Consider the following 13020-nt stretch of genomic DNA (forward strand, 5'->3'; position numbering starts at 1 on the left):
TCCTGGAGTGGACATGTTTCAGATCTATATCCCATTAGACAAGGAATACAAATACACATACACACACACACACACACACACACACACACACGATATTGAAGTACGAAGAAATCTTTTATAAGGAAAATTGCTATCTGTGCCACTTATCATAAGCATACAGCCAAATATTTGATGTTTCCTTGAAAAAAATGTAATCTCAATGAGTGAGTCTCTGAAGTCTCCAGATACATTATTCTTAGACCTGGCATTGTCTTATATCACACATTAAAATTTATCTAAAGGTACAGATGGTTCAGAACAAGCATGTGACAAGAAACTCATAGGAGAAGCCAGTACAGACAATTCTTAAAGCTACATCAAGAATATCAGTATCATATCAGTGAAAGAAAAAAGACAAAATAAAAAAGGAAAAGAAAATAAATCACAGGGGAAACTTCCCAGTGCTTTCACTGTTTTTTTTTTTTCAAGGAGCAGAGGTTTCAAGATACTACCAACAGATTAAGAACTTGGGTTCTGGAGTTACTTAGGAAAGTTGATGATGTGCAAAGCCCTAGTAAGAGATAAGCATTGAACACAGGTACTTAGTGGGGGGAATGTATGATTTAATATGCATGAAGTTAATGTACATAGTGGAGAGCAAATAGAGCAATGGAGGAAAATTTGGGACAACTGTAATTAAACAACAATAAAATAAAATAAATTTAAAAGGGAAAGAAAGTTCAGTATTCATGGTATTGAATTAATTTAGAGCTCACGTTGCAAATACAGAATATACTTTCTTTATAATAAAAAAAATCATTAGTTTGCTAGTTCTGACAACAGTTCAATTCAAGAAATAACCATTGTGATTGATCCTTTCTTCAATGTTCCTTTTACATTTCTGATACCTTATATGAAAAAAACAACATATATCCTATCTTACCTTTTACTCCAAGTTTTGGAAATGACTATTTAGAATTCTTAAATTCATAAACAATAAACTTTTAGTGATTTGCAAATTTCACTTATTGAAGATAATTTATTACTAATATAGATTGAAATATCCTTGTATCTTATTTATTCTGATGAGTTTCAAACCTCTTAATATATTTTGTTCTTTAATATTCCTCACTATATCTTGCAGTAGACACCTTTCAAGTTATATGAAGCATTTTAAATATTTTTTCATCATCAATGACAGAAGAAAAAACAATGTCATTCCAAATTTAAAAATAGATTGACAAAAGACAATACAAGCTCCATTCCTAATTAGGAAGAAAAACCAACCTGACACTACTTAATGTTAAAAATTAGAATAATTTTTAAAAGGTAGAAAGAAATGTTTCAGGTGCTAAAAATATCATGGAAATTTAACATCATTTGAGCTATTTATTCAGCTACTAGGCAGGAATTAATCAACAACTCTGAGTTTAATTCTAAACATTTATACCAAAAAATGGCAAATAAATGAATTTATGTAAATAAAAACAGTAAAGTCCAATCTTAGTGAACTTCTTTATTGCTCTAAATTAAGGGCAGGGTTTCAGAATGGAAAGGTCTGCAATAGAGTACATACAAAATTAAGGTGAGAGGTGAGTAACATATATAGTAGGAAAAAATAGGACAACTATGACTTTTTACATAGAATATGCCTTTTGCATTATTTAGATATTGCAATATCCTATTGACAGAAATGTGGGGCTGTGAATCAGCAAGGAAGCAGATGAGAAATTTCATAGAGAAAATATATCTCTTTGGAGGGAAATAGATCAATTGGCTCCACTGAATAAACACAATTCAGGTTTTCTTAGACTACTCTATTCCTGGCTATCTACAATAGTTGCAACACCTTTAAATTTTAAGATTAAGTTGTCAGCTCTTATGAAAGATTTCCCTACTCTTAAATTTCTAGGAGAGGAGAAAATGTAGGGCAGCATTAATTTCTCTACCCCAGGGCACTGCTCTCTGAATAATTCAAACTTCCACTATCCAGGGAAAAAAAGTAGAAACCTAGCCTGAGTCTATGGAATCCTGACCCAGCTTTCGATGGTTAGTAACTATAAATCATCACACTTGATACACATGATTCAAAATCTAGTGTTGCTTGAGGTAAGGCAATTAGGAAGATGGTTAAGTGATGTAAGACTTGGTTCAGATTTCTAAGTTCCCATAAGGGAACTTAGTCTGATAGTTGCTGAAGTGTAAATGAGGCAGTAGCAACTATAGAAAAAGTAAATTCTACAGAAAGGATTATTTTTTTAATTATCTCATCTGTAAATTTACTGTAAGAGACGTGGTAACGTGGAAACTAAAGGTCACAGGCTGCTTTAGGTACATGGACTTAATTTAGAGAAAGTCGTCAACAACTTAGTTTGTATTCATTATAATCATTTCATTTTTGAAATCTCTAAAAGACAAATGGAACTTTTGAGCCCATGAAAGATTAATTTTTGTCATTTTAGCCCTAGAGTGGCTCGAGGTCAGAGAAATAATGTATTAATAATGGTTTATCAACCCCTAATCTTTGAGGAACATGGCAATGATTGCCTAAAAATTTGTTTTACTACATCATACTCCAAGATGTATATATGTGAGTGTGTGCATGTTTGCCCTTGAAAACCACTATGTCCCTTCCCCAAAATAAATTTCTTGTTCATTTTTTATGTAGGTACAGAGATATGTGGGTTAAATGATTCATTTCCCAGCCTTTTCATAACCCTCCTGATTCCTCTTGAAGCCATGATCCTTCTAGCATTTATCTCGACTTCTTCTGTATCCTTGACATTTAATCTCTCCAAGCCTCAGTTTTTTAATCTGTAAACTGGGATGATATAACTTTACATATGTGTGAAAATCAAGAGATAAGCACATAAAACTGCACATTTTAAAACAAAGTACCAGATATATATATGCCATTTTAAAAGGACAAAATAATGTGTAAAGGTAAGAAAAAAGGAGGGAAATGTAATGAGAGTATAATGAGGGACTGAAAATCTGATTTTCTCAATCTTTATTCTATATTTTCTGGCATCTAGTAAGTTTTAAAATCTTGATTTCAACCAGAAATTTTGAATTAAAAAAAAAGATTACCTTTTGAGAATACACGAGACACCTAAGTGAAATATAATGCTATATTCATGAAACTGCAAAGAAATAAAGGTAAATTTCAAAGTAAATGACTTCTAGAGTTTTAGAGGTCCTCTAACCCAAACTAGTTTCCAGATCTCACCTTCATTATTTTTCTCATTTCCTTTTTGGTCTAATTAATCAAAATCCTTCTTAGAATGTTCATTTCTGGCCAGTATGTCTTCCTGAATATGAATAAGAAATAAAATACCATTTGATGTTTGAAATTATGGGGGTAATTTCAATGACGGAAATAGATGACTGGTAAAAGGGAAGGAAGTATCTGATTAAATATATTCATAAAGGTGTCAAAGACTTATAAAGCCCATATCTGGGGAAGAGAAAGCTGTAGGACTACCAGATCTTCTCTGGCGAAGGGTGTTTCCCGAAATTATCACCACCATGGACAACAAAGGGTTGTCACTGAAAGGTATGTGCAACAACTCACTGAATTGTTGGCTTTATCAACACTCCCTTGGGGGTACTAATCTAAAATTTTAGCTAATATTCTCTTAGCAAGAAGTTTCGGGTTTATAGAGTTTACAAAAGCTATCTAATGATTGCTCTAAAAAACAATTGTACAAGGGCCGAATAGAACAGTGCTTCTCAAATTAAGAAATCCTTTTTCCAGAGACATATCATTAATGTCTGGAGATATTTTGGGTTGTCTTAGTTGAGGGGGTAGAGTTTTACTGGTATCTAGTGAGTAGAAGTCAGAGGTGGTGTTAAACATACTACAGGGCACAGGAGAGCCACTAGGACAAGAAATTATTCAACCCAAAATGCCAATAATGCCAAGGTTGAGGAACCTTTACTGGAATAAGACCAAAAGTGTCTTTAGGTCCAATTTATCACAACTCCAGAAGGCATAAACTAACATTTTCTGGTCCCCATGCCTCTTGTGTTATTTGGTCATAAGTCAACCTGATGAAACTTCCAACTCTGAAGCCATAATGCAGACAATGATAGTGGAATTGTCTCTCATAATACTATGTTGATTGGGTTTAAGTCAAATGACATTTAAAAAAAAAAAAAACAGGCTAGTAAGAACTAATCTCCTTTACTTACTTGGTTGGCATTTTAAAAAAATTAATACAACCATAAAATTTACTTTGTGAAATAAGGAACAAAAACACTTATCAATTTTGTCCTCTCTTAGACTGTGAAAATCCTTCAGATGATAAATGTACAGATAATGTAGCCAGAGTTAAAGAATATATATCTAGGTATGAACTTCCTAGAACCAATATTCCAATTTCTCTATCTGCTAAGCACTTTTTATTTATACCTATAGGTAAATATCCATCCTACTACATTTCATGACTATAATGTAAAGAAAATAAGCTTTTTGGAAAGATCATGTTTTTTAAAAAATTAGAAGTCTGTATATGAATCACCATATAACATTAATATTTTTTATTTTGCAGCTAAAAGTTGTTTATTGAGCATTCTATACTAAATATATCTTTAGATATTTTTAGGTATTGAGGTTTAGGTAGTTTTTTACACAGAAAGCATTAGTGCTTGCATAGTTTTATCTTAGACATATCATCATTTACATTTATTAAAAGATTACTTAAAAGTTTAGTTTTTCTGATCAACACATTTTAATATCAGAATTCTTTTGGAGTCATCTGATGTTAAAAAACAATTTTAATATACCATTCTTTTCCTTTTCAAAGTGTAAGTCATTGATATGTTAGAGGTCTACATCTGTCCATCTGCTGAGATAAATTGATGATTAAATCATCTCTGAGAACTGTCAAAGATGTTTAAAGTGGGTGTTTTATAGACAGAGCAGAAAAAAGTTGATAAATAAACTTTCTAAGGCCACTGTTATCATGCAATCAAAAATAGTTTCTTGTAAGTAATGACAAGGTCTTTGGAAGAACTGAGTCATCATGGCTACTGATTATGGTGCCTGTCACACCTTTATAGACTGAGAGCACACAAGTGTGTATGATGGGTGGGACAAGAGGAAGTGAACAGATGAAAGTGTTGGCATCCATCATCCTCCAACTGCTAATAATGGAACTTTGGGGGAATCCCTTAATCTCTCTAAACCTTCTGGTTCATCAGTATTATTTGATGATAATAATAGAGGAGGCTATGTCACAAGGCTATTGTGAAACTACACTTTTTTTCAAATGTTAAAACTTTGGCAAAGTGTCAAGCAAATCCATGGAGTTATTAAGGTGTTAGCAGATCTAGGCTACAGTATCATTTTTTATATTAGACTTCTCTTCATATTCAATATTAGCAATCAGTCAGACAAGTGCTTATTCTTATCAGTCGTGAAGGGGAAACAAACAGATCAACTGTTCTGCCCTTGCCATTTCAGTGTCTAAAATGCAAGTATTAGTCAATATAATGTTAAAGAATTATAAATTCCAAGACAGCCAGGCTATTGCAAATCTGCATAAACTCCCAAGACACTAAACGATCTTATAAGAATGACCCAAACACTCTGGCTCAAAATAATTTTAAGCTACAAATGTTTGCAAGATATAGAAGCACTTCTGGGAGTACAAAAACGCAGGGAGCAACCTATTCTCCAACTATATATCTGTGCAAATATAATTACATATCTAAATTGACACAGTGGAAAGTGTTGATTCTTCCCCACTCCAGCTACTACAGTACCGAATCATGCTGAGAGCAATGTGGAGAGAATGCCGTCCTCCACAGGATGACTTTTGATAACCTCATCTGAATGTATCATGTGAGAAAGGCTCCTGTTTTTGTTTAAGCAGCGTCACCCCTGCTCCTGCTGCTGCTGTTGTCCAACCAGCTCCTGTGCAGGAGTGTGGCCGCCCAGCCTATCTGTGCCAGTGGGACTGTCAACTGCGAAGTGTCCCTCCGAGACCTGTTTGACCGTGCAGTCATCCTGTCTCACTACATCCACAATCTCTCCTCAGAAATGTTCAGTGAATTTGTAAGTACCACACTTCTTGCTTCTTCCTGAGCTATACCACACTTTAAACGAGAAAGCCACATGAGCCAAATTTCAAAACATGCACCTCATAGATCAATGAAGGCACCAGTAAATGAAATGTAAGACGAGACGAAAGAAACAGTTTCATGAAATTATAAAGATTTTTAAAGAGTATAATAGTTTGTTTGTTTTTTTAATTTCCTTTCATTCATTTTGTTTTGTTTTTTTTCAGTTCCAAAAATCTTTAAGCATCTATATTTCTTGGTTTGGCTGCCATACACAATATCATAGACTGTGTTGCTTAAACAACAGAAATTTATTTTCTCACAGTTGTGGAGGCTGTGAGATCAAGGTGCCAGAATGATCCGGTTCTAGTAAGAACTCCCTTCTTCCAAGTTTGTATTCTCCTGCCTCCTCACATGGAAGGAGGGGGGAGATAACGGGAGGAACAGAGAGCGAGAGGAGAATGAGCAAGAGCCAGAGGACTCTTTGGTGTGTCTTCTTACAAGGACAATATTCCTACTGGATCAGGACTCCACCCAATGCCCTCATTTAACCTTAATTACCTCCATAAAGACCCTACTTCCAAATATAGTACATTAGTCATTGGGGCTTCAACATATGAATTTGGGGAGGGGGGGACAGAGACACCTGGCATAAAACACTTCTAGGTAGAGCTCAACAAAAAGAAACATGTTGATTTCTTGTCCTTGCATGTAGGGTACATGTCTGCCAAAGTATTCTTCACCTAACACACTGAAGGTATCTAATAAGTGAGATTTGCACTACAATGAGCTGGGTGGATTAGATAAAATTAAATTAAGCTGAAAGCATGTTAAGAAAATAAATAATAATAGCTAGCTTTTATGAAATTCAAAAATGCTACCAATTATTGTTCTAAGATTTCCAGTGTATGGGTTTAGAACTACAATAAAAGGATTAGTTTAGAACTGGAAACAATTACATATTCTCTTTCTGATTAAGGTTCTTTGAAAGTTGTGTTAACTCTTTTAGGTCAATCGAAGATTGGACAATGAATTAGAACTTCAATAAACCAAAGGGTCTTCGTAAGGAATGTGGCTCAATGTTGTAATTAATATGTATTTATGTAGTTCTTTTTACACATTAATTTTTTTTTCATACTAAATTTTTGACTGGCCATCTTTTGTCTTCTAAATTTTCCTAGTAATCTCTTTAAATTTCCACAATGTTTGCTAATGATTAGCTTTTTATTCCTGTTAATGTGTTAACTATAGTTTTTCTGTCCTTATTCTCAGGTCATTGCTTAGTATTTCCTGTTTTTCTGAGTTATTATTTCATCATAATCAACAAATAGTATTCTGCATCTTTGATGAAGATGGTATTGCTGTATACATTAGAGATTAGTCAAAGAAAAGTTATAATTTTATAATATAATGCCTATTAAAAGAGTGTATCTGTTTGGACCCAAATAAACAAGAGATTAAATGGGTAAATACAGGTACATATGCACTATCATCACATTTGGTTCAAGTACTAAAGAAAGGTAGTACTTAATAAACATTTAATATTTCACATTTTAAAAATATTTTTACTATTTGCTTTTCAAATACTAATGTATGGGAAGGATGAAATTAAAGAAATAGCAAAGAAGGCAAAAGTTTGGAATTAAGGAAAGTTTTTAAAATGTGTTTATAGAGGTAATAGGAAGATAGGGGAAAGAGCCACTTTTAAAATTCTTTAGTTTTAATTTTTCTGTGGCTCTTATTTAAAAAAATTGTATATCTGTCAAATGTGTTAATATTTTGGTAATGGATTAATTGATTTAATACTCAAACAACCCTAAGTAAATTTGCTCTATAACTTTCAGGAACAACGGTATACCCAGGGCAGGGGATTCATTACCAGGGCCATCAACAGCTGCCACACTTCTTCCCTCTCTACCCCTGAAGACAAGGAGCAGGCCCAAAAGATCCATGTGAGTCTTTTATACAGGTTTCTCAACAAAACAACTGAGGCAGTAGATTATTAGAGGCATCATAATGGGTAATGCTAATTGCACATGTAGAGCAAGAATGAGGAAGAATAGCAATTGAAGATAAATTATATTATATAGTTGGTAAATCATCAATAAAATCAAATGCAAACTAAATATTGTAGCAGCAAAATAAATAACAGATCTATAAATTAGCCATGCAGGCATGATTTTAATCAATGCCTTAGACCCAAGACTGCATATATCATACTACATGAAAGCATTAGCTGAATTGGACTTGCATGTGTAAAATATAAGGTTTGAAAATTCATAAATATGTAAGAAATATAAATGCAGTTTTATTTATGACAGGGGGTCCTGCAAGGAGAGCATTTCACATTACTGACCACTGCAGCGTCTGAGCCATCACTCCTGGACCTTCAAGGCTCTCCCTCTGATTTGCCTGCATCTCTGACACCACTTCTTTCTTCCTTTCTTCATCTTTAACTCACTCCCCTGCCACCTCTTACTTCTTAATGATAAGTCTCACCCCATAAAAGGGCCTGTGAATTATTGTTTTGCTTCTCATGACTATTGCCTCTGTTCCAATGACAACAAAGTCTGGATATCAAGCCCCAATCATTTATCCCAGCTCCAATTTATTTTTATTATAATTTCCCTTCTGATTTCCTACCATAGCCACAGTTAACATGATTTAAAAGGAACATCTTCACATATATAGCTCCCATAAATACAATGTGTTCTCTCCTTACAACTTTGTTAATGGTACTGGCATTCTTTGTCTGCTAATCTCATTAATAATTATTATAATGATGTTAATGGTAATAATAATAAAATAAAGGAAGAAGGTATTAAAAAGAAGGAATAGAAAGAAGAGTTAAAATTTATTGATAGCTATTACATTGCCAGACACCTTACAAAGCACATTATGTGCATTACTGCATTTAATTGTCATACAAAATCTTATAACACAAAGTACTGTTATCACACCTGCTGACATAAGGAGACCATGGCTTGGAGAGCTGATGGAATTTACAACAGTCACATGGGCTTCAATCAGTTCAAAACCCTCACTCTTTATTGTTACACTACAATGCCCCTAGCAAAACTATATTGCCATCCACTACATAGCCAGTCCCTCTTTACCTTTCCTTCCTTTCATATCCCAGTACATATTTCCATTACAATGTCTATTTGACCTTCTCTACTCTTCATTTCCTTTAGTACTAGACATCAATACAGTAAACGTTTTACGAGACTGACACGCTACGTACTGCGCTAACAAGGCGCCTAAGACAGCAAACATTTTAAATCAGAGGTGATCAGCTCCTCAGAGTTTCACACACAATCTGTGTAATAGTAAACTAGCAGGCAAAAGATTCACTGTGAATCCCCTTCATGCTGTTATTAAAGAAACAGAGCATTCTGCCATTTTATTCACCTGAATACATCAGCAAATGCAGTGGTCTGAGAGCAGTGTGGAGGCAGGGGTTGGCATAGATTGAGGAGAGCACGTTTCTGAATACCATATATTTTTTTCACGGTCTCTTTTTTCTAATTTTGTCTTAAAAGAAAACTAGAACTCACAAGTCAATACATGAATGAATAATTTGGTTCATTAATATGAATTTCATCTTTAAATGAAATTATTTGGGCTTATTGTCATTGATACTGGTGGAATCTACCCTTCCTGAGACAGGAGAGGTGCATACAGTGTTCCAACAAAACTTGGGTTTCTACCTACGGACAGGCAAAGCAGTCCAATATAAAACAATTATCTGTGCAGGCAAATGGTAGAGTTTGATAAGGAAAACAAAATTCTTCATGCTATAAGTTAGAACTCTTATTTTAAAAAGTAGTTATTTAAATAAGCCAGATTTTTTTTTAATTTAGTGAAGTGAAAGCCAGTAGTTTAAATTTTAAGTTTTTTCCACTTGTACCACCTAAAAACAACTTTACATGCACATAGGAATAACAAAGAGATATTTAGGTTAGCTTCTATGAGCAAAAAATTTCATGTAACCCATTGTACTATGCTCGTTCTAATGCGATTATTTGAATGGTTGCTTAGCATGGAGACCTTCTGAACCTAGTCCTCAAAATGCTGCGCTCCTGGAATGACCCTCTGTATCATCTAGTCACGGAAGTGCGTGGTATGCAAGAAGCCCCAAGTGACATCCTTTCAAAAGCGATAGAGGTTGAGGAACGTAACAAACAACTTCTAGAGGGTATGGAGAAGATAGTCGGCCAGGTGAGCAGCCTAGTGACCTTCTTTTCATCTTTGTTTTTGTTTTTTCATTAATGAAAGAGATGAACTCTGTGAAGAGGAATGAGTTTAGAAATATCTCACTCTGTAAGAAGAAAAATTAGGCATTTTATATTAAATAAAGCAAGAGCTGAGGAATTCATAGTGATAGATTCTACTGTAAGTGAATCTTAGAATTCCACTGTCATATTGGACAGCTACAGACTTCCCTATATTACACACAAGTCCATTCAAGCCTTGGTCCTTTCTCAGGACAGGCAGTTAAGATAATTTTAAGGGAAAGAAACTGGAAAATGGAATCTGCAAGATAAATGTTTCCCTCAGTGTGTTCTAGGACACCTGTTGTTGAAATTCTGTACATATACTTCCTCTTTTCTCCCTACACCAAAGTGTGAGAGAGAATGGAGAAAAGAGAACATCAAAATTCAATTGGATGTTTATCTCACTCCTACAAGCCCTCTGTTAGGGAAGGAAAGAGATTGGAAAAATGAGGCAGTGGCATTGGTGCTGCCTCAACAACCACTAGATTTCAGTGTGTTACAAAGGAAGGGGTGTATCTTTTCTGAAATGTTCTTTATTTTCTAATTTATAGGGACTTGTGTTATCCTAAATCTCATTTTTGGGGGCTTCAAAAACGAAACATGTTGCATGTACTGTAATCCCTCCAAATAATTATATTTGTCATATTTATATTGGGGTAATATTTGCAATATATATATATCAATTTAGATGGGGTCATTTCAACATGAGTGAGAAAACATCTAAACAGTTGTCTGAAGTCCTCAGAAATAATGTATCATCTAAAGAAATATATATATGTTTATACAAATAATAACAGGACTGATTTTTTCTTATTGTGTACAAAGTACATGTTATCATGTGTCACTTGGTCATTTTCATAGGAGAAGAATATATCCAACACAAATACAAAGCGCGTTTTAACCTTAGGACACATGAAATAAACACCAAGATCTTCAAATAATTTTCTTCATTTCTGTGGGCCTACTTTCTGAGGTCACTAATTTGCTCTATACTTTATTTTTCATTTTTTCTTTTAAAACCATGTATTTATTTATTCTTGTTCATATCATTGTCCTTGGCACAGTAAAATTTTTCATAGGGTCAAGCACAAAAAAAAATTTTTTTTTTTTTAATTTTTAAAAGCAAGCCAACACACACGCACTTTAAATTGCAATAGGAATCCCTGGTTTAAAAAAATATTCTTAACGTTCAGGAGAAAGTTAGTTTAGCAATCAGAGCATACAATCACCCCACATTTGTACCTCCTAGCTCTCTAAACTAGCTGACAGCTCTAGTTGCCAAGCTGTTACCAGCTCTCTTGGGTCCCCAGGGGCTCCTGGCATGCAGTGGCTGATAGCCAGTGCTGAGTGGCTTGTGCTCCTCCTCCATGTTGCTCAGTGGCCTTTTGTTATCACAGTTATCCTCCCCTCCACCACCCACTGTCACTACTGGTGGGTTGCTGCCAACATCCCTTTTCTCACTGGCACTTTTCCCAGAACCTCCCACCCCACGGACCTCAAAAGAAAGCAGCTATTCCTCATAAAAATTGGGGGGTTATATGTCCTGGATAGATTGTGAAAGTCTTCTGACTACTTCAGCAGATCATCTTAGTCTTAGTCATCACTAGAGTATCTGGACCTTTAAACATCAAATACAATTCTCATCATTTCTAATGTCTCTAGTACAGGAAAAAGATCAATGTAATTATTGTGACCTGTCAGAAGAAATAAAGTACAAAGTGCACATCAGAGACAAGAGTCAGAAATGAAGTAGTCCCTCAAGTAAGAGAATGGAGGCTAGCTCCTCCATTGTCCTTTTGTCACATTCACGTCTACATTCAAACAGCAAAATTTCTGGTTCTCCATCTAGCTACTGTACCACAGACCTACTTCATCTGTGATCACATACATGTGAGAAAAATTACACTTGAGTTCTGCTTCTAGTTTTTAAGTTATAAATATTGATAGATTTCTGATATACTTGCTCAATAATCAATGCCTCTGTCTGGAAAGTTTTACATTCACGTCTCTTCCACAAATCTTATTTCAACAGTTAGAAAGAACAAAGATAAGCAAATACTAGTAAAACTAATAATAAGTCACTATCTTTTGCGTCCTTAGGTTCATCCTGGAAACAACAAAAATGAGGGCTACTCTGCCTGGTTGGGACTTCCAGCTCTACAGACGGCTGATGAAGACAGTCGCCTTTCTGCTTTTTATAACCTGCTTCACTGCCTACGCAGGGATTCACATAAAATTGACAACTATCTCAAGCTCCTGAAGTGCCGAATCATCTATGATAACAACTGCTAAGCTTATATCCATTCCCTCTATCTCTGAGATGGTTCTTAATGATCCATCCCATAGCAAGCTTCTTTTAGTTTTATAGCTTTGTAATGCATGCTTGGTATAATGGGTCCTGTCTTAAAAAATAAAAATCGACTCCTTAGAGATGTCAAAATCTTAAAAAGCAATTTGTCAAAGTTTCTTATCTTTATTTAATAGAAAATCAAGAGAAAATTCATCACTACCATTGGGAATTTCCTATTAAACTTTGTAACAAATAGCAGAATCTAGTATTACAAATAAGACAATTAACAGCTTACTTTAGGATCATAGCAAATCATTTTGGGTCAAGTTATTAGAATGAAGGAACTTGATAATTATTAGTCATGCTGGTCATGCCAACAAGAAGAATGAATTCTCAGGATTCTTTATA

General features: G+C 34.5%; 1 protein-coding gene across 1 annotated transcript; it reads left to right on the forward strand.

Annotated features, from left to right (window-relative positions):
* The first annotated feature begins 3467 nt into the window (after positions 1-3467).
* Positions 3468-12715, forward strand: PRL (prolactin). The gene is made up of 5 exons (XM_090271741.1): positions 3468-3535; positions 5859-6040; positions 7890-7997; positions 10087-10266; positions 12423-12715. Exons 1-5 carry the CDS (start codon positions 3508-3510, stop codon positions 12612-12614), a joined length of 690 nt encoding a protein of 229 aa, XP_090127867.1. The 5' UTR covers positions 3468-3507; the 3' UTR covers positions 12615-12715.
* Positions 12716-13020: the final 305 nt, after the last annotated feature.

This window comes from Furipterus horrens, unplaced genomic scaffold (genome assembly GCF_987537825.1).
Source record: "Furipterus horrens unplaced genomic scaffold, mFurHor1.1.pri manual_scaffold_3, whole genome shotgun sequence".
NCBI classification, from domain to species: domain Eukaryota; kingdom Metazoa; phylum Chordata; class Mammalia; order Chiroptera; family Furipteridae; genus Furipterus; species Furipterus horrens.

What these genes read in the sequence shown, in the direction of transcription:
- PRL (XM_090271741.1), top strand. Translation starts at nt 3,508, where the DNA reads ATGGACAACAAAGGGTTGTCACTGAAAG. An exon ending in CAGAAATGTTCAGTGAATTT is followed by an intron (nt 6,041 to 7,889) that starts GTAAGTACCACA and finishes TATAACTTTCAG; the next exon opens with GAACAACGGTATACCCAGGG. An exon ending in AGCAGGCCCAAAAGATCCAT is followed by an intron (nt 7,998 to 10,086) that starts GTGAGTCTTTTA and finishes ATGGTTGCTTAG; the next exon opens with CATGGAGACCTTCTGAACCT.